We start from the raw sequence: 25,807 nt of genomic DNA, 5'->3' as shown, positions 1-25,807 counted from the left end.
ATCCCTCAGAGGAGAAACAGGAACCCTTCATCATTTAGTTTTGATCGTGGGGAAGGCATGTAATAAGAATAGAGCCACAGTTGTCTAATAATTATTCACCTTACTTACTAAATAAGAAGTTTTCTTACAGACTCTGGGAAACTGAAGTATGAAACAAGGCTGTAAAAAGATAAGATATCTCGATGGGTCCATTACTCAGAAAAGAAATAAATTTTGAAAACAGACCAAAGGACACGCTTTGATTTGGTTGCTGTGCCCGAACCCTGACCTGCTCAGGGAGTTTTTTTCTGAATGCTGACCATTCTCTGGTCCCAGGAATGGGCTGAGCTGTTTGTAACATCATAGATTAGCCACCTGGTTATCCGACTTTGAGCTCCTGAAGGCCAGACTGCAGACCCTCCCCTCCCCTTTCCATGTTATACTTGCAGCTCACAGCTGCACACAGCTATCTTCTCACTCCTGTGTATATATAATAAGCCAACTGGTGAGGGGGGTCAGAGCAGAATTCCCAGGGTGACCAACTACTCTCCCCGTACTGCCAGCACTACTGGAATAAATGCTCATTTTATGATTCAACCCTGTCTCTGCTTAATTTGACTCAAGTACTAACATACAGCCTCGGACCCATTGTGTCCAGTTTCAGTTTCATTGCTGGCTTCCGGGAATAGGAACAGGACGTTCAGGCAGCATTTCTGCTGGTCACTTGCCCAAATTCTTAGGCAGGAGCTAACTGGAATTGCAATATGCTTATATGGACACTGTCTGTGTGTGAGTTCCTTTAGCAGGTTTTTAGTACATTTTATTCTAATTCCATTTCATGGTTAGTCATGTCTGTCATTTCCTAAGGCCCACTCAGTTCTAGAAAACCCACTGGAGGCCTTGGAAACTCAGCCATTCCTGACTGGCTGATGGGCAGCCAAAGGCTCCCTTGTCAGAGAAGATGCAGGTGCAGAAAGGGACAGAACTCTGAACATCAAGCAATTGAAAGGAAACTTCTTAGGTAAAGTCAAAGCCTAAAAATATTTACAAGAGAAAACATGTCTGTACTTAATAATATAAAAACAAAAAGTCATTGCCAGGCTGTGCAGCAAAGGAAAATTTGATGGTACCTGGAATTTAGAGATTATTTCTGTAATCTGCTGGCACGTAACCTTTAGGGAGCCAATTGGCCATCATGGATAACAATATTTAAATTGAATGTGTACAAATCTAGAAGTTATAGACATAGCTATTTCTCTTTGAGTGAGTTCCTATCCTTTGTTAAATAAAAGATATAATAGCCTCATAACTTTGGAAGATATCTTAATGTTTGTTCTTGAGTACTATTGCATCAATGACAACAGCATATAAAAAGCCTAATAATTTTAGAGGATGAACTCTCTTCAATGGTCTCAAAATTGCAGTTTATTGCACTAAAAACAACTTAGAAACCACACTCTCAAAATTGTGGTACTGTGGGAACCCTGTTCAGAGTACGCTGGATGTTCAAGGCCAATCTGAGCATGGGAATCCTAATCAGGATGTTCAAAGTCAATCTGCGCAAGGACACAGCGATCTTACTGTGTACACTTCATGCCTGTCCATAGCCCAAGTATTGAGGTCATTATTTGGCAAGAAGCCACTTTTGTCTAAGTTAGTATAAAGTGTGTTACTGACCAGCCAGTGAGAGGCTGCCTGGTCAGACTTGTGTGATAGCTCCTATGTTACTAAGGCTACTTTTATGTATGGGGACTGCTTGTCTACAAGGGCTGCCTTGTGCGGCTACTTGGTCAGGCTACTTTGTTAGTAATGGCTCCTGTGTTTACTACTCTATTAGCAAGGGCTGCTTTGTGTTTACTATTGTTTTAGCAAGGACTACTTTGTGGACTGCCTTGCTAGCAACAGCTATTTACTCTACAATAAAGACTTCTTATATGCCTGTGATTGCTCATATATTGTCTTCTCTAATACCCGGCACCCATGAAGGTCCAGTTCCTGGCAGGAGAACTGAGACCCCACAGTTGGCATAGTCGAGCAGAATCAAGGAAGAACTTATTCCAACAATTGGCGCAGCGAGCAGGATTAAGGAGTTAAGTACTCCCCAACAGGTACTTTTACACAATGGAATACTATGCAGCAATAAAAAAAGAAAGAACTCTTACCACTTGCCAGAGCCTGGATGGACCTGGAGAGTATTATGCTAAGCAAAGTAAGCCAGTCACAGAAACATAGGTATCACCTGATCTCACTCATATGTGGAATCTAATGATCCAAATAAACAGCTGAACAAAAATAGACCCAGAGTCATAGAAACATGTTGAACCTTAGAGGTAAGGCAGGGGAGGGTGGGTGGGAAGAGATCAATCCTGACCTTGTATGCATATATGCATAACCCGTGGACACAGACAATGGGGTGGTGAGAGCCTGGGGTGGGGGACAGAAGTGGGTTGGAGGAGGTTAATGGGAGAAAAAGAGGAACATATGTAATACTTTCAAAAATAAAGATTTTTTTAAAAACACCCCAAAGATGACACTCTCTCCTTTGATACCCCAACAATGCTGCTTCTTCAACCACACTTGTTTTCTGCTTCACCCATCAATGCCAGAATAAATCATTTTCGTCTCTGATCTCTCTCTACACATCCCTAAATCCTACCGTGTGTTATAGAAAACTGCTTGCATGTTCTTCTTCTCTTGTGAGGGAGAAGTTCGTTGAAGTCAAGGACTTTGCAAATTCACCATGTTCACCCTCGCCCTGCCATTAATAGAGTTTTGAACGTATCAAATGCTCAGTGCACTTTTATTCAGTGAGTGAATGATTGGGAGAATGAAGCTTGGGTTGTCTAGATACTTGTTTCACTAGCTCATATGCTCACATAAGTAAACACATGAATATGTGCACTAGACATCCCACAGGGGGATGTCCTAGGGAGGACCTCTTTGTTCAAATGCCCTTTAAAGTCCTGTCTCCTTTTAAATGGAGGAACAGCATGATTAACCAAGCTGAAGTGAATGAAGTACAGGGTGCCGACAGTTGGAGAGACACATTCCTTAGTTTGTCAGGGAAGGGAAAAGCTGAGTTTCAGAAGACCAGAAAGGGGAGTTCTTCTTTTAGTTCCAGTGAAAGATGCTTCTAGAACCTTTGGCTTATTTGGAGTCTTGGACCTCACTGGAATAAGATGGTGGAGAGTTCACTGGTTCAGGATTGGCCACTGGGTTTGTCACATAGATGGTTTGAACAACCACAGTGCCCTGAACAAGACAGGTACATGGTGGTGCGTTAGTCAGAACCACAATTGCACAAAGGCCTTTAGACATTCTGGGACTCTCCATGTGCCCAGACAGGAAACAAAAGCCTAACAACCTTTCTAGTGTCCACACTCTTTAGGACATATTTCCACCCACTAAGGGTCCTACAAACTCACGTTGTTGTGTGAAAAGTGGAAAAGTTGGCAGCCAAAGTGGGCAGACGTGCAGGCAATGCAGAACTCCAAGAGGCTAAAGATGAACAGCACAGCAGAAGTAGCTACTCCAGAGACCTGGAACCAGAAGGATCATGGAGGTCATGAGTGGTGCCCTTGGAGTGTGAGGTCTGGCTCAAAGCATGGCTCTGCAATGGACCATGGCTAGGACTTTGAGGAAGGCCTCTAACCTGGTCTCAGCCTCATGGAGAAAATATCTCCCCAGGTTATGTAAGGGTCAAGTGTGTTTGTAAAAGAATTATTTTAACACTTATTACCTTTGTTCTTCTAAGGAAAAGAATAGTTATTGTTTAGGGAAATACCTTGACGACTTGTTTCGGGTACAGGGCACAAAACCTAAGGATGGTGTCTGGAGTGAGATAGTGAAACAGTAAAACTATTCTCTGTAAGAAGTGAAGAGAAATTTGGGAGTATGGACAGTCCTCAGAGAGAGCAAAGGGAGATGTTTAGAGGAGAAAGATGGGACTGGGCAACGTGAAGGGATGGTATAGTCTACAGAAAAAGGCATCTAGTGAGAAATTAACACATTACAAAGCAGAGATGTCAAACCTCCAGGCATCAGTGGTTACCTCCACCATCCCTCCAAACCTTTAGAGAAAGTCAGCTACTAAAGCAATCTTCCTGGCTTGTTACTGTGGCATTTTGTAGAGAGAAATAATTGAGACTGTCTTTAACTTAAGAAAAATGGTCAGTAAAAGTATCCCCAAATGGAACTAATTCAGCAGTAGTCGATTTCACATGAGCACCAGGAGCCATCTAAGCCCTTCCCTGGCTGTTCTCCAACAATGTTCAGGAGAATGGGATCTCCCACTGTATCTGGGGAGAGAGTTTGGGTAGAATCCACTTTAATCATGAAAGGACAAGAGATAAATGACCCTAATAACCATTTGTATTCCAATTACAGGAGAGAATAAATATGAAAACGCATGGCATATAGTAGGTATCAAACAAATGTTGGTCAACGATAATTTTTAAAATGGCTTTGGTGATAGGTGCTGCTCAGAGAATCCTCTCTCATGGAGAGACCCCTCCTTAGCACTTCCCTTCTCTTCCCTCTTGATTTAGCAAGCATTTATTAAACATCTGTTTGCTACGAAAGGCTAAGAAAGCATCCCAAGAGGCACAATCTAGTGAGGGAGGCAGATACAAATGTAGATAGTTATAATTTAAATCAGACATGGCAAGACCTATAAAAGAGCCAATAATAGTGCCTCAGGGCACTGAGGAGAGAAAGTTTCATTCTCCATAGAAGATTCAGTGATGTGGGTTTGGACATCTGTCCAGGCAAGGGGAACAGTAGTATGATGATGTCTTAGACAAGGAATCACAGAAGCTTAGGGAGAAGGGGCCTTTATAAATGATGCTGGTCCTTTTCAAATGTTTTTTAACAACAACATTCTTTTATAAAGAAATCTTTCTAATGGGAGGAGGGCTGGGAGGATGGGTGAAAAATGTGAAGGGTAGTACGAAATACAAATAAGGGAGTTGCAAAAACAGTCACAGGAAGGCAAATTAAAGTACAATATAGGGAATGTAGTCACCTCATAAGTTATATGTGTCTAACCATTACACCATATACCTGAAACTAATATAGCATTGTTTGTCAACTGTAACTGAAAAATAAAAACAGCCTTCCATGATGGAGAAGGGTTCCTCAAGCAGTTTAGATAGTTATTATTTGGTCAGTGTTAGTTCATGCTTGTTGAGACCTTGAAGCACCCCATCCCTTGGCTCATCTTTTGGTAAGCTATGTTGAAGTCCAGCCCTCCTTCTTCTGGACTGAAGCCAGAGGTGTGTGGGTGCACAGGATGGAAGAGATCTCTTTCCAAGATCAGACATTGGCAGAACTGAGATTAGAAGTCAGGTGGTGATGGCTCCAGCCAGTGTGGTGACTGAGAAACTGGTGAAAATGGCTGGATTCTGGATGCATTTTAAAGGTGAATTCAGCAGCATTCCCTGAGGCATTGGCTCAGAGGTGCCAGAAGCAGAGTGGGTCAATCAATGATTTCACCAGAGTTTGTCTTGAGTGACTGGAAGGATGCAGTTGCCATCAACCTGGAAAAGGCAACCTGTGAGAAGGTTTGGCAAATAAAATCCGGAGATGAGATTTGGATATGTTAATATCGATATAAGATGGAGAGTGGACAACTGGATACTAGACAGGAGTTTATGAGAGATGTTTTGCTGGAACATAGGCATTTGGAGTCATTGTCATAAGGAAAGTGTTTCAAGTCACCAGACTATATGAGATTGCTAAGGCAGAGAGTAGAGAGAGAAACAGAAGAACAAGCAACTTGTTTTTCTGGAAAGAACAAACGCACCAGGTTCAGTTACAAAATATATTTAGAAAGATCCAAAACAAAGTTCATCTCCTAGGGGCAAGGCAGGTTACCAGCTGCCTGGAGCTCAGCTGCCCCACCCACATATACTTCCTATAATTGACAAGGAACCAATTAAATGCAGTTCAATTGTAACAGCTACCCCAGTGTTTAATGGTATCTGTGTGGAAAAGAAAGGGTTGCTTGAGCTGGGCGCTCAAGGTACTGCGTATAGCTGCCTGTTGGACTGAATAACAAATCCCTCAGAGGAGAAACAGGAACCCTTCATCAAGTAGTTTCATTGTTCCACCTGAAGTTTCACTGTTGGCTTCCGGGAAGGGGAAGAGGATGTTCAGGCAGCATTTCTGCTCGACATTTGCCAAAATTCTTCCAGTCAGGGAGGGAGGAACTACAATTAGCTTACTAGTAAAAGTAAGCTGTATGTGAGTTCCTTTATTACTTTTAGTACATTTTATTCTAATTCTGTTTAATAGTTAGAATAGTATAAATTTTTTATTTTCTGTTACAATATTGGGATTTTTGTACACCCTGCCCACATTTCTTTTGTAGAGACACAAAGTAAGTTAACTTTACTTTGCTTATTCCACTGTGCATTTCATTTGAATTCAGAACTCCTATTTTGGATTCAGAACCCACATTTTGGAGGGAAATCCTGAATTAAATGTCCCTCAAATTATCCTATTTTGCAGTCTTACTGATACCATTATAATTAACCCGGTTATTATTTGTTTATTTATTTATTTATTAACAGAAAAGTGTCAAAAAGAAGGCCAGATAATATAGGCATGCCATTTGTACAGCTCTGCCAGGAATCTGCCACTTAACACTCTCCAGGTCTGTTCCCCACACACCACTGGGGGAAGAGACTAGATAATAGATGTATGCCCAGTAAGGTCTAAATGAGGTAAAGGAAAGTAGTTATCTGTCAGACACCTGGGTTCAGGGCATTGGCCAGAATAGACATGGCCACCACAAGGGTGGAATTTGAGATAGATAAGCTCCTGATCAAAGGACTTTTCTCTCTTGGCCCTCTTGTGCTCCTGGCTCCCCTGTTACAGGGGGCATGTTCCCCTGCATGCACCCATGTCTCTCACAGCCCTGTGGACTCCATACAATGGACTGATGCACTGTGACTAGACTGATGCTGTGCCCAACTCAACTCCTTCATGGAATGGAAACTTTGGACACTGGCTTTGCTTCTAGCTCTGCTGAAGCCCCAGCTGCACATTTTCCAGGACTGGTTTAAGAGAAATGGGACTTTGCACCCCAGGGATATAATTTCACTTGAATAAACCTTTCTACCACATCTCATTCTCCCATGTGAGTCTTAGGAAATTCATTTTCTCAAGATATCGTAAGAATCCCACTAGCAACGGAAAAATTCCACCTGTGTGATTCTCTGATAACATAACCAGTTACCTAACTGCTCTAACAGCAGAAAATGGATCTGGATGGGCAAGTAGGGACTTGTTTGCCTCCTTGGTCTCCCCCAACATCAGGTTTGAGCCCTTCTGCCAGGGACTGGACCTTCTTGGATGCCGGGTATTTGACGGAGAAGCCCTGAGAAGTTGTGAGTATATAAGAGAGTCTTTATTGTAGCCCAAGTAGCCATTGCTGAGACATAAGCTATTAGACAAAGCAGTTCTTCAAAGTACAGTCCCCAGTAGCTGTACACCAGCTAGGTAACAATACATCTTTCCTACAAAGTAGTAGCCTCAACATAGGAGCTATACAGGAGCCATCCTTAGAGCTACAGCCTCACTAAGTAGCCACCTCTGAGCCTGCTACCTGCTGGTCAGTAACGTACTTTAATACTAACTTAGACAAAAGAGGCTTCTTTCCAAATAGTGACCTCACTATTTTTGGGTTAGAGAAGGGCTCCCTTTTGCAGTATACATACAGTAAGATAGCGTGTCCTTGCTTCTTGCACCTGCTTATAGCAACTTAGCCTTGAACACCCTGATTAGGATTCCCATGCTCAGAGTGGCCTTGAACATCCAACACACTCTAGATAGGGTCCCCACACCCACCCTGCCCCAAATGGAGGCAAACATGACATCTATGGCTATTTTTATTTAAAGGAAGAACCTTGAATCCTAATCATGCAAGTTAACACAGGGCTCCCAATAAATGATTTCAGGTTTTCTCACTGAGCAGAATATAGTCAAACACTGCTACAGTTAAATATTTTACCCTTTGTTCTCCCTGTGTGATCTACAATAATAAAATGCTTCGTGTTGATATTTACTGCTGTGTTGCTGACAACTCCCTGAAAGAGAAGCTGGGCTGGAAAAAGTTTAGCTAAATCAGAAAGCAAGTCTAATTAAGCACGATTATTCTATATATATAAAAGGTTAAGTTAACTCACGCATGCGCAATACATATAAAGCTCTCACTGGTGCCAATTGTGTTTCGATCTGTCATTGTTGACCGTGAATTTGGTTGACACTTCTGTTATAGAGAAAGGGCGAGTAGAGAAATATTAAAATATTTCTTCTAATTAATTTCCTTTCAATGTGCATGAATCCATGCACCAGGACACTAGCAAGTAATAAATAACAAAATTAAGTTATAAAGGAGTAGACTTATTAGTCTAACATAGGAAAAGGAAGAATAAAATATTAATCTGTGTAGTCACATCAAGGCAAAGTACAGAATGTAGTAGAGAAAATGAGTATTTTTATAATTAACCAAGGCAAATATAATATCAATCCCTTTTGTTATGACATAGGAAGGGAAAGTGAAAAATATTCCAAAAAATGTATGCACCAAGAGAGATCCCACCATAGGTTGAGACATATGTTCATGTGATGATCTTAATATAATTTTGGGTACCATCACCTTCAAAAAGCAATGAGGTATCTGAATGTACTGCAAAATGAAATGGTCATAAATGAAGCTTGATAACCCTGGGAATATTTCTGCCCTCCATCGATGGAAACTGTGCATTTCCATTGATTCGTAGGTCTCTTCCAGCTTTTATGTGTCATTGATCTGAAGAAAATGGGAGAAACTTCTTAGGTAAAGTCAGAGCCTAAAAATGGAGGTGTGCAGACAGATTGCTTGTGGGACAGTGCAGGGCAAGTATGCAATTTTATTACCTGCTGGAGGCAGTGAGCTATCACTCCAGGTTGGGGAAGGAATCCTCTGGGATGATGGGCCTAGCACACAGAACTAATAAAGTAGGTAGTAGGATAAAAAAGGGACTCTTTTCAAACTAGCCCCACGGTGATTTCAGCAGGGCAGGTAGAAGGTATCCATCTCTGAAGAAGCACCAGGTGTGTTGGAAGATGCTTTCTCTGAGATGATGCACATGTAGGAGGTGAGACACATCTGGAGTGTTTATGTTAACTCAGAGGTCAGATAAGTCAGGAAGGAAGCTGAGAAGAGAGTGTAGGATCAATTTGGAGGACTAGAGATCTGTGGAGTGAGAAGATGTCAAATCCGATGGGGCAGTGAGAGGCAACAACAAAGAAAAAGAAGGAGAGAGGGCCAGACTCACTCTGACCATCCAGCCTTCCAAAACTGGTCCAAACAAGTCAGCCCATGATGGGGAGCTCAGTGTACTAACATTGGACTCAGCTTACAAAACAGATAGGTGGAGGGCTGGTCTAAATCAGAACAGTACATGCTCCAACTGACATTTTTTGTTGTCTGTCATTTCCTAAGACCCACTAAGTTCTAGAAAACACACTGTAGAATCTCAGTTGTTCCTGACTGGCTGATGGGCATCCAAAGGCTCCCTGGTCAGAGAAGGCACAGGTGCAGAAAGAGACAGAACTTTGAACATCAAGCTATTGAGAGGAAACTTCTTAGGTAAAGTCAGAGCCTAAAAATATTTACAAGAGTAAAAACATGTCTGTACTTAATAATAATAAAAAGAGTCATTGCCAGGCTGTGCAGCAAAGGAAAACTTGATGGCACCTGGAATTTACAGATAATTTCCATAACCTGCAGGCACATAACCTTTAGGGAGCCAATTGGCCATCATGGGTAATAATATTTAAATTGAAAGGGCCGACATCTAGAAGTTATATACATAACTTCTTTGAATGAGTTCTGAACTTTGTTAAATAAAGATGTAATTGCCTCATAACTTTGGAAGATATCTTAAGACAATGCTTGTTCTTGAGTATTATTGCATCAGTGGCAACAGCATATAAAAAGCATAATAATTTCAGTGGATGATTCTCTCTGAAGGTCTTCTCAAAATAATGGTATATTATTGCACTAAAAAACAACATAAAAACCACACACTCTCTTTTAATGCCCCCAACAAATGCTGCTTCCTCAACCAGGCTTGTTCTCTGCTTTTCCAATCAATGCCAGAATAAATCATTTCCCTCTCTGATATCTCTGTACACATCCCCACATTCTGCCTTAAGTTAGAGAAAATTGCTAGCGTGTTCTTCTTCTCTTGTGAGGCAGACATTCCTTGAGGTCAAGGACTTTGCAAATTCACCATGTTCACCCTCATCCCGCCATTAATTGAGTTCTGAATGTATCAAATGCTCAGTGCACTTTTATTCAGTGAGTGAATGATTGGGAGAATGAAGCTTGGGTTGTCTAGACATTTGTTTCACTAGCTCATAAGCTCACACAGGAAAGCACATGCATATGTGCACTAGACAGATGCCCTAGGGAGGACCTCTTTGCTCAAATCCACTTTAAAGTCCTGTCTCCATTTAAATGAAGAAACAGCATGATTAACCAAGCTGAAGTGAATGAAGTACAGGGTGCCGACAGTTGGAGAGACACATTTCTTAGTTTGTCAGGGAAGGAAGAAGCTGAGTATCAGAAGATCAGAAAGGGGAGTTCTTCTTTTAGTTCCAGTGAAAGATGCTTCTAGAACCTTTGGCTTATTGGGAGTCCTGGACCTCACTGGAATGAGATGGTGGAGAGTTCACTGGTTCAGGATTGGCCACTGGGTGTGTCACATAGACGGTTTGAACAACCACAGTGCCCTGAAAAAGACAAGTACATGGAGTTGCGTTAGTCAGAACCACAATTGTACAAAGGCCTTTAGACATTCTGGGATTCCCCATGTGCCTGGGAAAGAAGAGGAAGCTTGAAAACCTCTCTAGTTCTCACACTCTTGAGCATCTTTCCACCCACTGACGATCCTACACACTCACGTTGTTATGTGAATAGCAGACGAGTTTGCAGCCAAAGTGGGTAGACGTGCAGGCAATGCAGAACTCCAGGAGGCTAAAGATGAACAGCACGGCAGAAGTAGCTAGTCCAAAGGCCTGGAACCAGGAGGAACACGGAGGTCATGAGTGCTGCCCCGGGAATGTGAGGTCTGGCTCAAAGCATGGCTCTGCAATGGACCATGGCTAGGGCTTTGAGGAAGACCTCTAACCTCATCTCAGCCTCATGGAGAAATGATCTCACCAGGTTTTGTGAGGGTCAAGTGTGTTTGTAAAAGAATTATTTTAACACTTACGACCTGTGTTCTTCTAAGGAAAAGAATAGTCATTGTTTAGGGAAACACCTTGATGACTTATTTCGGGTACAGGGCACAAAATCTAAGGATAGGGTCTGGAGTGAGACAGTGAAACTGTTCTGTGTAGGAAGCGAAGAGAAATTTGGGAGTATGGACAATCCTCAGAGATAGCAAAGGGAGATGGATAGAGCAAAGAAAGATGAATAAAGGAGAAAGACGGGACTGAGAAACATGAAGAGAAGGTGGAGTCTGCAAAGAAAGGCATCTTGTAAGAAATTAAGATATTATAAAGCAGGGATGTCTAACCTCTAGGCATCAGTAGTTACATCCACCACCTCTCTGAATCTTTAGAGAAAGTCAGCTACTAAAGCAACCTTCCTGGCTTGTGACTGTGGCATTTTGTGGAGAGAAATAATTGGGACTGTCTTTAACTTAAGAAAAATGGTCAGTAAAAGGATCCTCAAATGGAACTAATTCAGCAGTAGTCGATTTCATGTAGCATCAGGAGACATCTAAGCCCTTCCCTGGCTGTTCTTCAACAATGCTCAGGAAAATGGGATCTCCCACTGTATCTGGGGAGAGAATTTGGGTAGAATCCACTTCAATCATAAAAGGACAAGAGATGAATGACCCCAATAACATTTGGATTCCAATTACAGGAGAGACTGAATATGAAAGTGAAAGTGCATGGCACATGATAGGTATCAAACAAATGTTGGTCAATTATAATTTTTAAAATGGCTTTGGTGATAGCTGGCTGCTCAGAGAATTCTCTCATGGAAAGACCTCTCCTCAGCACTTTCCTTCTCTTCCCTCTCAATTTATCAAGCACTTATTAAACATCTATTTGCTATGAATGGCTAAGAAAGCATCCCAAGAGGCACAGTCTAGTGAGGGAGGCAGATACAGATGGAGATAGTCATAATTTAAATCAGACTTGGTAAGAGCTATAAAAGAGCCAATAATAGTGCCTCAGGGCACTGAGGAGAGAAAGTTTCATTTTCAGTTGAAGATCCAATGATGTGGGTTTGGACATGTGTTTAGGCTAGGGGAACAGCAGGCTGGTGATGTCTGAGTAACGGAATCACAGAAGCTTAGGGTGGAGGGGCCTTTACAAATGATGCTGGTTTTTTTTCAAATGTTTTTAACAACAACGTCCTATATAATAAAAGCATAATATACTAAGTGTCCGATGGATCAGTTGACCGCTTGACTAGTCGCTATGACACACGCTGATCACCAGGGGGCAGACACTCTGACCAGTAGGTTAGCTTGCTCTGGGGTCCAGCTGATTAGGAGTGGGCGAGAGGGCCGGATACGCCCTAGAGCCCTCCTGTGGCCCCTACCCAGCCAGTCAGCTCCCAATGGCCCCAATCGGGACAGGGTGAAACGGCCCCTATCAGCCTGATCACTGGCCAGGCCGAGGGACCCCACTCGTGCATGAATTTGTGCACCAGGCCTCTAATTCTTTTATAAAGAAAGCTTTCTAATGGGAGGAGAGTTGGGAGGATGGATAAAAAAAGGTGAAGGGTATTAAGAACAACAAATAAGGAATTATAAAAACAGTCACAGGGAGGTAAATTAAAGTACAGTATAGGGAATGTAGTTACCTCATAAGATATGTGTATCTAATCATTACACCATATACCTGAAACTAATATGGTATTGTTTCTCAACTGTAATAAATAAATAAATAAATAAATAAATAAAACCTTCTATGAGGGAGAAGGGTTCCTTAAGCAGTTTAGATAGCTATTATTTGGTGAGTATTAATTCATGCTTGTTGAGACCTTGGGGCACCCCATCCCTTGGCTCATCTTTTGGTAAGCTATGTTGAAATCCAGCCCTCCTTCTTCTGGACTGAAGCCAGAGGTGTGTGGCTGCACGGGATGAAAGAGATCAGATATTGGCAGAACTGAGATTAGAAGTCAGGGGTGGTGGCTCCAGCCAGTGTGGTGACTGAGGAACTGGTGAAAATGGCTGGATGCTGGATGCATTTTAAAGGTGAATTCAGCAGGATTCCCTGAGGCACTGGCTCAGAGGTGCCAGAGGCAGAGTGAGTGAATGATTTCACCAGAGTTTGTCCTGAGTGACTGGAAGGATGCAGTTGCCATCAACCTAGAAATGGCAACCTGAGAGAAAGTTTGGGAAGTAAAATCTGGAGATGAGATTTGGATATGTTAATATCCAAATATTAGATGGTAAGTGAACAACTGGATACTGGAGACTGGAGTTTTTGAGAGATGATTTGCTGGAACATAGGCATTTGGAGTCATTGTCATAAGGAAAGTGTTTCAAGTCACCAGACTGTATGAGATTGCTAAGGCAGAGAGTAGAGAGAGAAACAGAAGAAGATTGAGGACGGAGTGTGAGAAGTTGGAGGAAAGACAAGAACCAGCAAAAGGGACAGAGAAGAGAGCAACCAGTGTGGGTGCAGAAACAACAGCTGCAGGGCCTGGAAGCCAACGGGAAGTCCACCAAAGAGGAGGAATGACTGGGCGCTTGAGTAGAGGAGGTTTTTGGAGAACTGAGGCTAAAAGTATGGCTAGCATGGGTTAAAGAGAGATTATGAGAGGAGAGCATTGGAAACAGTGAGGCAGACAATTCTTTTAAGGAATTTTCTGCAGAGAGAGCCAGAGAAATGGAGTGATAGCTGAAATAACCAAGAGAAGGTTAGTGTGTTATCGAAGATGAAAGAGACAGACGTGTGTTCAGATGTTGATGGAAAAGCTGTAGCAAATGGCAGGTAGTGATGTAGAAGAGAGGTGGGGCCAGGGAGAGGGGAGAAGCACATGGAGTGATAACTTGAGTGAGCAGAGAGGGCAGGGTTGCTGTGTAGAGGGAGACATTGAGTTTATATCGGACTCATCTATAGCTGAATTTTCAGATGTTAGCCAACTGTCCCGTGAGGACTTGAGATGTGTTGTAAAGGCAAAATACACACTGGATTTCTAAGATGTGGCACCTAAAATGCAAAATATTGAATTAATAACTTTTTATACAGGTTACACATTGAAATGATGTTTTGTATTTATTGAGTTAAATAAATGTATTGTGGAAATTAATTTCCGTTTTTTTCACTCTTTAATACAGAGACTAGAAAATGTAAAATCACACATGTGGCTTACATTAGATTTCTATTTGACAGAATGGGTCTATAGCATGGGATGGCTCATTCGCCTATTCATTTCTATGGCTGCTTTCACACTGGATTGAGTATTTGCAACAGAGACCAGATGGCCTGCAAAACCTTAAATGTTCACACTATATCCTTTTTTTTTTTAACACCTTTGCTGATCCTTCTGTCCACAGTAATGGGCAGGAAGATGAGCAGGTTGGTGGGTACTGATGTATTTTCTGTATAACTGCATTTAATTCTCCCAACAATGTCAAAAGGTAGGTACTGTTTTATAAAGATGGAAACAAGATTAAGAAAAGTCACATGCTTAGAGTAACAGCAATAAATCTACAGGTAATGGACTTGAAACTCTATTCTGATTTAGAGAGCTTTGTTTTCTTTGGTGCTTGGTAAAGAAGCCTGGTGGAGTTGGGCCTTTTCCAATGATTTCCTAAAGACAGCGACATTGGAACCCGGAGGAGAATTGGTCAAGAGGGATACTTACCATATCAATGTAATGAGAGGGGTCCTGGTACCTATATAGGGAGTTGATAACCATATCTGTGATGAGGAGCATGATTCCAATCATAGAGCAGATTGCACTGGCGATACTCAATCCCATGCTACTTTTCAGCTGAAGAAGGTACAGAGAGGGTCAGTATGAGAGAGGAAAACAATTGTAGCTGAGATGAACAGGGACTCAACAAGTGCTTCATAATTTGAATTCCAGGAACCCTAGATGTGAGGCAAGTAAAGAGATGTCTTGTGCAAAATACAGTAGGCTTGGTGGTAAATTAACTTTGAAAACACCTGGGTTGCACAAAGTTAGGTCTTTTGTGCAGGACTTCTCAGAACCTTTAACAAGGAATATGGATCCCCTGGAGAGGAGACTACTAAATAGAGATCCCTCCCAAGTTATCTAACCATCTTCATAAAATATCTTGTGGGACAAGTATCCCCAAGAATAATGTTTAGGAATCACTGGACTCATTTATCCCACAGGACATGGCTAGAAGACTCAACCAAAGTGTTTTGGGATGTGACCAACTCTGATGCTCCATGATTCTGGTCCACGTGCAGAAAGGCACACCCAGAATTGATTTTCCCTGTGGAGTTTTTAAATAGATCTCATCTGGTGTGGGACCGGGCCATCCTGGGGAAACAAAGGTACTTTCATGGTCCAATACTTGGGGCCACCAATCCTTGCCTGCGTTAATTCACAGAACTTGTTTGAAAGGATTCCTTTGGGAAGCTGCTGCTTGAGCTTCCCCTTGCTCCCCTGTAGAAATGTCTGGCACTGGGCTCTGTGTGCTGCAGGCAGTCAGTGCCTGCTCTGCTAGAGGCGAGAGCCATGCACCCCTAGTAAATTTTTGCCTCCTCTTGTAAGATCCTCTTAGGAAAGTTATTCTCTCTGTCTCTCCATACCCTGAAGCTGCCCTTCCTTCCACCGAATCTTCTGGACTTTTTCCCATTTGTAACTCTGTCCAGGTTCATGTGGTCTTGTAAGTGAGTATGAGTGAATATGCATGTCAGTGCCCTATGTCTGGTTATAAGTAGGTGCAAGGATGAAGGAGGCATTGTGTGTGAGCTTCTTTCCCTTGTTGTGTGTCTCTCCTAAGGGTCCACGGTTCAGAGAGCCTGTCTCAGGATGTGACTTACCAGGCAAGAAGATCTTGGTAGCTGTTCTGATGCCACTGAGAGGGATCCTGAAATGATGAACTGGCACCGAAGAGAGGGAGTTTAGAAAAAGGTCAGTGGTCAGGGCCCCACCTTCAAGCTCCAAGCTTCTGGTCACACACATATTCTTTCAAACATGCTAGGATCCTCTGCTGGGATCTCCTACTCAACTTGGGGAAGAGGAAGGAAGGAGGAAGGGAGGAAGGGAGGAAGGGAGGAAGGGAGGAAGGGAGGAAGGAAGGAAGGAAGGAAGGAAGGAAGGAAGGAAGGAAGGAAGGAAGGAAGGAAGGAAGGAAGGAAGATGTGGAAGGAAGGCTATTTTGTATCACATGACAGGGCAGTGACTAGGGATAAATATATATTTTAGAATCCAGTATACCAGTTTTTAAACTCCTGTGATCTTGTGTAAGTTATTAATTTTTCTTAATGACGATTTCCTCTTCAAAAAATGAGGAAAACTGTATGTCTTCCTAAGTGTTATTATCATGATAATTTGTCCCTTGCTTCTAGCATTTGGTATATCTTGCCCATGGTAGATCCTATACATGGTAGATACTCAATACAATTACTTCTTTTCTTGCCTTTTCTTTTCCCACAGGCACATCTTGTTGGCCTCCCAAAATGATTCACTCAGGCACAGGGGTTCTGGAGGGAAGGGGGAAGGGATTCACACATTTTCACTACTGAGATATCAGCCCAATGTGTCTTTTAGTTAATCCAAAGAATGTTGCTTCTCTGCAATATGCAGTACATCAACTATGAGGGCTACAGGGTAGAATGTTTGGATTTATTTCAACACTAATGTTCTGCAGGCATAGTGGCTGATGGAATTCTTTGTTATCAGTGAGGGTTAGAGAGGGCATCAGCTATGATTTAATGGAAGCTTTGCTCAGTCCTACCCAAACTGCTTTTAACTTTGCCTTACTTAACTCGATGATGGCCCATCAAGCACCATTATCATTCCTATTTTATAGAGGGGTGGACTGAGGCTTAGAGATTTTGAATAACACACCCAAGACCATCCAGCAAATAGCATATCTGGGAATCAAATCCAGGTAGTTGACCCCAGATCTCATGTTCTTAACCCTCATCCTGTACTCATTCTACATCAGGGAATGGAAATTGATATTCACAATGAAAACTTACTCTAGCCACCTGTGCCTTCTAAGAGGAATGCCATGTTTCCTATAAATGGAAGAATAACTGTGAATCATTATGTCCTTCTTTTTATAGAGACTTGATGGGGAAGGAAAGAAACAGAAGGCTGGACTTCTGATGTCCCTGCTGGTCCTTTTGAGATGCCTAAGGAGAGGGCCTTTTGTTTGGAGGAGGACCATATGACCTTTAGGAAATAAATAGTCCTGGAGTCAAGAAGGCAACAAAGAGCAAAGGTGCCCTGTAGGAAAAAGGGAGGGTGGTGTCATAAGGGTGATGGGACCTGAGCAGCCTGGTGGAAGGGGAGATGGCCAAGGTCTTTGAGATGCCTTAAGAGAATCTAACACTCAATAGGAACTGTTTTGTGGCTGTGGTGTTAGTTTTCTCCATTTCCCCAAACTCCACAGAAGTCTGTTATACACACAGGTGTCTGTGGTTGACTAAGTTCCAAGTCTGGCTCTGTGCTGAACAGAGAGAGAAGATCTCAGCCTCAGAAGATGAGACAAGAATGGGAACAAGAGAGAGCAGGTACTCGGACAAAAACGCTCCCAAGAATCTAAGCCCTGCCATTTGCAGAGGCTGTGTGTGTATGAGGGTGGTGAATGACTCTAGGCTATTTTTATTTAAATCTCAGTGTATGGTGACTTGGTTGATGTCCAGGTTACTCTGGAGTTTTGCTATTTGTGAGGAAAGTTGCCTTGGGTCACAGATAAGTGATTAGAGAGAAAAACTGTGTTTTGGCAGGTAGAGACAGACATGGTTGGTGGGAGAGGGATTGGATTGTGTGTGTGTGCGCGCGTGCACCTGTGGAAGAGGGAAGACACTAAGAAGAGTGGAAAACAATCATAAAGGCAATACATTGGCAAGAGAAAGGACCTCTGGTTCTTAACCTTTTAAGAGGTTCCAGATCACCCTGAAAATGTGATAAAAACTGTGGGCTTTTCCAGAAAAAAAAAATAAAAAACACAACATCTAATATACCAAATATTTTGCAACAAGGTGGACTCTGAGCCCATCAGAGGACTCCGGTTTGAGTTCCCACTGCTTAATGTCTGTTCTGTGGCTGGGAAGCCAATCTTAACTCCTGGGGAAAGGGTTTTTCTCCTGGAGCACCAGCTCTGAGCCTGAGTCCAACAACACTTGAGCGCTGGGCTGATGAACTAGGAAAAGGTTTCCTAACCTCTGAGGTGGGCTAATTAGGAAGCTGCCTGCTTTGGGGCAAAGGCACTTTACAGGGCTGTCACTTGGTATATGAACTGAATTTTGTCTCCTCATAATCCATCTTTTGAAGTCTAAACCCCTAAGACCTCCAAATGTGACTGTATAGATGTTTCCAGACTCACTATAGTTTGCCTTATGATTTTTTTTTACTTTACAATGGTGTGAAAATGATATGCATTCAGTAGAAACTGTTCTTTGGATTTGAATTTTGATATTTTCCTGGGTGAGTTATATGTAGTAAGATACTCTCTGGTGATGCTGGACAGAAGCAGCCAGCCTCAGCTCCCTGTCAGCCACTCAATCACGAGCCTAAACAACCCATTCTCTACAGTGTAGTACTTAATGCATTTTTTGACTCAGGATATTTTCAATTTATGATGGGTTTTTGAGGATGTAGCCCCATCATCAGTTGAAGAGCATCTGTATTTGAAGATAGGACCTTTAAGAAGGTGATTAACACTCAGCCATAAGAAAGGATAAAATAGAGTCATTTACAAGAACATAGATGGACCTTGAAAACATTATGCAAAGTAAAATAAGTCAGACAGAAAAAGCTAAAAACCATATTATTTCACTCATATGTGGGATATAAAACTGAAACTTATGAACAAAAACAGTAGTGTCATGGTTGCAGAGGAAGGTGAGTGGGGGAAAGGGGGTCCTAATATGAGGTGACAGGAGAAGATTTGACTTTGGGTGGTGGGCACATGAGGCTATATACAGATTTTATAACTTAGAAATTCACACATGAAACCTATATGTTCATGTTGACCAATGCCATCCCAATAAAATTTATTTAAAAAAAATAAAGGAGATGATTAAGGTTAAATGAGGTCATATGGGTGGGCCCTAAAATAATTTGAGTGGTGTTCTAATAAGACAGACACATGCAGAGGGAAAACCATGTGAAGACACAGGGAAGAAGATAGCCATCTACATTCCAAAGAGAGGCCTCAGGAGAAACAACCCATCCCACACCTTGATCTTGGACTTCCAGCATCCAGAACTATGAGATAATAAATAAATGTCTGTTGTTTAGCCACCGAGTCTGTGGTATTTGTTCTGGCTTCCCACATGGACTAAAGTTCTTGGTGAACAAGGCCTGAGCTGGGTTCACAGCCCATGTGCTCTCTTGGCTAAAAAACTTACGCAGCAAAGTACACAACTTGCCAGTGTGTTGGCATTTCTGGTCCTCACTTGCAGGGCAACTTACATTACTTACCAAGATGCCTCCCCAGAAGGGATAGCCTCCGTAGAATGAGACAGCGGTGTAGGGCCCAGGCTTGATGGTCCCCATGATGATGCCCAGGCCGATGTGTATCAGGCCGATCAGGATCTGGATGGCCTGTCAGGGGAGCCAAAAGCGGAGATCTTTGTTTCTGAGGCCAGATCTTAACCCCTGCACTCTTGGGCCTCCTTTTTATTTTAATAAATATTTTGTTATCTTGGTCAATAAAGTCATATTTAAAATGTACTAATGAAACAATACTTCCCATAACTGCCCCCCACTCAAAGAAAATAACCACTTATATTTTGGTGCATAACCTTCCATTATTTTTTTAAATATACACACTGATAATACAAAAAGGCTCTGCATATTTAACTTAATATTTCATTATGAAAACGTCACTATGGCATTAAGTATTCTTTAAATATATGCTTTTTAAGGTCTTTCCACATTCCATTATGTGGATGATCTGTGGAGGATTAAGACCAAAGATATTGGGCAGGTATAATATGTTTCCATATTATAAACAACACTGCAATAAACATCTTTGTAGATAAGTCTTTGTGCTCATCTTTTACTTCTTCGGAATCTTATTTTAGACTGAATTGTGTCTTCTTTCATCAAATTTATATATCTCTGTTTGTTAATCTTCATCTAAGGATATTATTTTCATTGATTTTTAGAATGAAATGGAGGGATGATGGAAGACGGAGAGAGATAAAGAGTAAGAGAGAGAAACACTGATATGAGAGAGAAACATCAATTGCCTGCCTCCCAGCTGGGTACTGAACCTGCAACCCAGTTATCTGCCCTTGCCTGTGAGTCAAACCTGCAAGCCTTTGGTGCACGTGCCTACACTCTAACCACTGAGAAACTCTGGCCAGGGCTCATATTAATATACTAGAGGCCCGGTGCACGAAATTTGTGCATGGGGGTGTGTGTTCCTCAGCCCAGCCTGCACCCTCTCCAATCTGGGACCCCCTCAATCAGGCCTACCGGGATTGGGCCTAAACGGGCAGTCAGACATCCCTCTCACAATCCAGGACCGCAGGCTCCCAACTGCTCACCTGCCTGCCTTCCTGATTGCCCCTAACCGCTTCTGCCTGCCAGCCTGATCACCCCCTAACCACTCCTCTGCCAGCCTGATTGATGCCTAACTGCTCCCCTGCCAGACTGATTGCCCCTAAATGCCCTCCCCTGCAGGCCTGGTCACCCCCAACTGCCCTTCCCTGCAGGCCCGGTCACCCCCAACTTCTCTCCTCTGCTGGCCTGGTCAGCCCTAACTGCTCCCCTGCTGGCCTGATCGCCCACAACTGCCCTCCCCTGCAGGCCTGATCCCTCCTAACTGCCCTTCCCTGATGGCCATCTTGTGTCCACATAAGGGCAGCCATCTTGTGTGTTGGAGTGACGATCAATTTGCATATTACTCTTTTATTAGATAAGATAGAGGCCTGGTGCACAGGTGGGGGCCAGTTGGTTTGCCCTGAAGGGTGTCCTGGATCAGGGTGGGGGTTCCGTTGGGGCATGGGGCGGCCTGGGCGAGGGGCCTGTGGTGGTTTGCAGGCCAGCCACGCCCCCTGGCGACCTAAGCGGAGGCCCTGGGATCTGGGATTTATTTATCTTCTATAATTGAAACTTTGTAGCCTTGAGCGGAGGCCAGGACCGGCCAGGAAGTTTGGCTTCCTCCATCACCAAGGAAACCCAAGCCTCCTGCTCGCTCCGTACCCGCAGCCATCTTGGTTGGGTTAATTTGCATACTCGCTCCTGATTGGCTGGTGGGCGTGGCTTGTGGGTATAGGGGGGTATGGTCAATTTGCATATTACTCTTTTATTAGATAGGATTTAAGTTTAAACCTCCAGTGACTTTGAATGGGATCTCATTTGGAAATAGGGCTGCTGCAGATGCAATTAGATAATATGAGGTATAATGGAATAGGGTGGCCCCTATATGACTGCTATCCTTTCAAAGGAATTCCATGTGAAGAGAAACATACACACCCAGGAGAATGCCAAGATGGGAGTTTTGCTGCCACAAGCCAAGGACCTACGAAGCTAGGAGACTGGCCTGGAACAGACACACCCTTAGAGCCTTCGAAAAGAGCATGGTCCCATGGATACTTTGATTACAAACTTATGAACTGAGACAGTAAATTTCTTGTGTTCTAAGCCACCTGATTGGTAGTACTTTGTTATGGCAGCTCTAAGAAACTAATATATATTCTTGCCCAAATGATAAATATGTGTATATAATACAAACATAACAAAGAATACAAATATATTATTTCATTAAATTTGCACAAATGTTAGAAAATTATACAAAATGTCTGCCGCCAATTATTTTTTTCATTAATGGTATAGCTTGGGGGGTATGTCCATATCATTACAAAAGGAGCTAAAGAGCTTTATTTTTATTAAATATAATATATGTACATATTATATTTAAAATATGTTATCATTGATTTTAGAGAAGGAGGAAGGGAGAGGGAGAGATAGAGAAATACTTATGAGAAAGAAATATTGATTGGTTGCCTCCTCCTGGAGATGGAGTCTGGCAGGGCAAAAAGCATCCTTTTTATAGCTCCATCACATTTCATTCTTTAGACATATAATACATTGATTTAACCAGTATTATATTGATAAATATTTTGGTTATCCCCATTCTTTTCCTATTATAACAGAGTATAGGATATAGGATATAAAAAAAAAAACCTCATGTCTAATTGACTAACTAATCAAAGATTGAAAGTAAGAATATACTAATAAAACTTATAGTCTAAAATATTAATAATTCCATATTTAAGTATGTTACAGGCAAAAGCAGTTCCAACTCCCCTTTTCACTGGCCTCTACCATAATTGTGTAATAGATGCCGATGGCTGGCCAGGCCTGCAATATCCTATCCCCAGAAATAAAACCCACAGAGAGAAAAAAATACCAGATGCTGACAGACATGAAAGAGAGCATCAAACCCATGTGAGAGCTTAAATGTAAAACTAATGTCATCAGCATTCCTTAATACCCTTCTCTCCACGATCCCTCTATAAAAACCTTTTGCCTACCCTGAGACATTAAGATGGTTGCTAAGACATGAGCCTGCTCTCTTCTCAGGGAGTCAGCACCTAAATAAATCACTTTCCTTCCATCAGCAATGGTGTCGTGTATTTGGCTTCACAGCAGCAGGCAAAAGAACCTGAGGATCATTTGAGCCAGTTTCACTATTACAAACCATGCTGCAATAAATAACCTCATACATGTCATATTTCTTATGTGTACAAACATATCTATAAGACAAGTTTCAGAAATGGAATTATTATGTATTTTAAAATTTGGCAGATACAGAAAACTTTTCATACAGGTTGTATTGATTGACATTGATATGAGCAGTAAATGGGGGTGAAGCTAGGATTTGAACCTGGACAGCCTGAATCAGAATCCATGCATGTATTCATTTACCCATGTAATGGAGTGGGCTTTCCCTTGTCCCATCCAGGACAGCCTTTGGGGGGAAAAATCATCGTGAGCTCTTATTTTGTTCCCACTGGAGAAAGATTCCATTCAAGCACATTGGGTTTAGAATCTACCTTCTGGGCCCACTTTCTTCCAGAGGCCACATGGGTCAACATGGATTCTGGCAACAGGACCAACATTCCAATTTACTGCTTCTTTGTTGTTGTTTTTTCATTCCTAAAATGCCCAAGATAGATAATACAAGGTCCCATCCAGAGGCCCTGGTGATGCTGTAGAGCTGAGCTTCTTAAAAGACCTGAGTTTGGCAAGGCTGGGTCAGCACCAGCTCCACTTGCTGGATTTGGAGTTTCTGTGTTTCCAAACCTCCTCCCACGCCTGACTCCAGCCACGTGGCCAGTGCACACAGTGTGAAACTTCACTTACCCCTAAAACTTTGGCTTCTTTTAAGGATCTCTGGGCAGGTTGCATAGACACAGGTGGCTCCAAACTAGGTGGGTTCCCAGGAATTTGGTGGACTTGGGGTTGGTTATGTGGATACACAGGCACCTGAGACATGCTTCCCGGGATCACAGGATACCTGTTGTGGGATGCCATCACAAACACAGAATTGGCCGTGGGGCCTGCTAAAGTCATGATATTAAATTCACGATATTAAGATTAAATGCAGTAGAATCATCCCTCACATATGCATTAATGTTTGCATTGAAAAAGGACTTTTGCTTCCATTAACTCATTTGAGCATCTAAATCCCCTATGGGTTTATTGTTTTAGAGATATTAGATAGCAGTTAGAGGGCACATACACAGTCACTGCTTTACAAATACATCTTGAATCCTCTCAGGTGGCCATTTTTCCAGGTGAGAAAACCGAGGCCCAAAGTGGACAAGAACTACAGAGGGTGGGGCTGTGTCGTTTTCACTTTAGTATCTCTCATCATACCTAGCAGGGCATTTTGCACAAAGTGGTACTTCAACACTGCAGAGCTGGAGAGTCTCCAGAACAGTGACTCTAATTCTCTCAATATCTGAAAAAGGAAACTGAGGCTGGGAGTGTGGCCATGAATTCCCCTAGTTCCCAGTCATATAAATATTTGTTAAGTGGAGATCCTTATCCTCCAAGGAAGCCCATTGCCAGGGCTGAGTATATTCACTGGGGGGCTCATGCTGCTCAGTGTTCTAGGTCACTTGTGAATTCTGGTTTCGTTTTTAAAATTTCTTTCTTTTTTTTAAGAGATACAAAGGAAGTTAAATTTATTTTGCTCCTTCCACTGTGCATTTCATTTGGATACAGAACTCTTACGTTTCGTGCAGGAAATTTAGAGAAAAAGTTAAAATGAATTGTAATAACGTATCAGGAAGCAACTTTTAAATAAACCTTAGGTAAAGGTAATGACTCACAGAATTCCATAAAGGTAGCATGACAAATACATTTGAAAATAAAATGGTACAGTACACCTTCAGAAATACTCACCTCTGATGATTGGCCATGTTGGTAGGGCTCTCAGCTGTAGAACATTCTAAAATAACTTACCATGCAGACCTGAATCTCCCATCTGAAAGAGTGAATTCTTTGGGGCATTTTATCTGGTGGATTTTTAATCTATTTTCCTATTCTTCAGACACTACTTGCATTTTCTCCTCAATGCCATAAACTGATATACATATATTTACTTAAATATTTACCGCCATGGATATCCCTTCTATAAGGTTCTAAGTTCCTAAACAACAGTGACAATAATTACTAGTTATAATTGTAACAGCTCCCTCTGAGTATCTGGTAAGTAACTTGGTATCATGTCACTTTCACTGTAGTTTGTTTCTAAGCTGCTCTCACAGATGTTTATACACATGATCTCTAATTTTTATAACTCTGTGGGGGGGATAATATATTACTACTTTTGTTTTATAGAGACGGTAACTAAAGAGAAAAAAGTTTCATTATTTCCAATTTAGGGTCCAATGACACAGATTTTGAACAAGCTCTCTGGCTGCAAAGTCTTCCTGATTTTTCTTAAAGGAGAGCACTTTGTATTAGGAATTATAAATTTTGCTGCTTCACACAGAATTCATTTATTAGCTCCTGTCTGTAAAGGTCAAAAGTCTGGCATGGCTGGGGTCCCTGATCTGGGTATAATAAGGCTGAAAGCAAAGTGTCTAACCTGACTGAATTCTTTTCCTTCCTCTTTTTTTGGAGGACACTCTCAAAAGCTAGTACAATGAACCCAGCCATGGGCTCATCCTCACACCCACAGTTATCATAAGTCTCATTTGGCAGAAAAACCTTATCAGCATCCCTGAGCTACCCATAGAAACCATTAGATTAAGTATACTCACTTTGTTCTGCCAGTGGCTAAGTCTCCCTTGCTCCTCTTTCCCAGAGCTTGTTGTAGGCGACCTATTATTCCGGAAAGAAAAAACACAGTGAGTTCAATATTTCCAAAAGAGCAATCACACTGGTTTCAGTTGGGAAATACTTTTAGGAAGATCTAAGACATAGCCCTAGGGGCAGGGCGTGTCACTAGATGCCTAGAGCTCAGTTTCCCCACCCACATTTACTTCCTATGAATGACAAGTGACCAATTAAATGCAGTTCAATTGGATAAGTGTTTAGTGGAGAATAATAAGTGTTGGTGTGGAGAATAAAGGGTTGTGCTTGGTGGACAGGGAGACACAGAAACGAACTGGGCACTCAGGG

General features: G+C 42.2%; 1 protein-coding gene across 1 annotated transcript; it reads right to left on the bottom strand.

Annotated features, from left to right (window-relative positions):
* Window positions 1-3,126: 3,126 nt before the first annotated feature.
* On the bottom strand, window positions 3,127-25,342 carry LOC308233263 (membrane-spanning 4-domains subfamily A member 8-like; the record flags this gene model as incomplete). Its single annotated transcript, XM_080640163.1, has 7 exons — window positions 3,127-3,231; window positions 3,405-3,518; window positions 14,870-14,998; window positions 16,024-16,083; window positions 19,640-19,762; window positions 23,537-23,756; window positions 25,272-25,342. The coding sequence occupies 7 exons, from the start codon at window positions 25,340-25,342 to the stop codon at window positions 3,127-3,129; spliced, it is 822 nt and encodes a 273-aa protein (XP_080496289.1).
* Window positions 25,343-25,807: the final 465 nt, after the last annotated feature.

The sequence above is a fragment of the Plecotus auritus genome, assembly GCF_963455305.1.
Source record: "Plecotus auritus genome assembly, chromosome: 9".
NCBI classification, from domain to species: Eukaryota; Metazoa; Chordata; class Mammalia; order Chiroptera; family Vespertilionidae; genus Plecotus; species Plecotus auritus.
The sequence above is the reverse complement of the archived record's forward strand: the minus strand, read 5'-3'. Positions and strand labels throughout refer to the sequence as shown.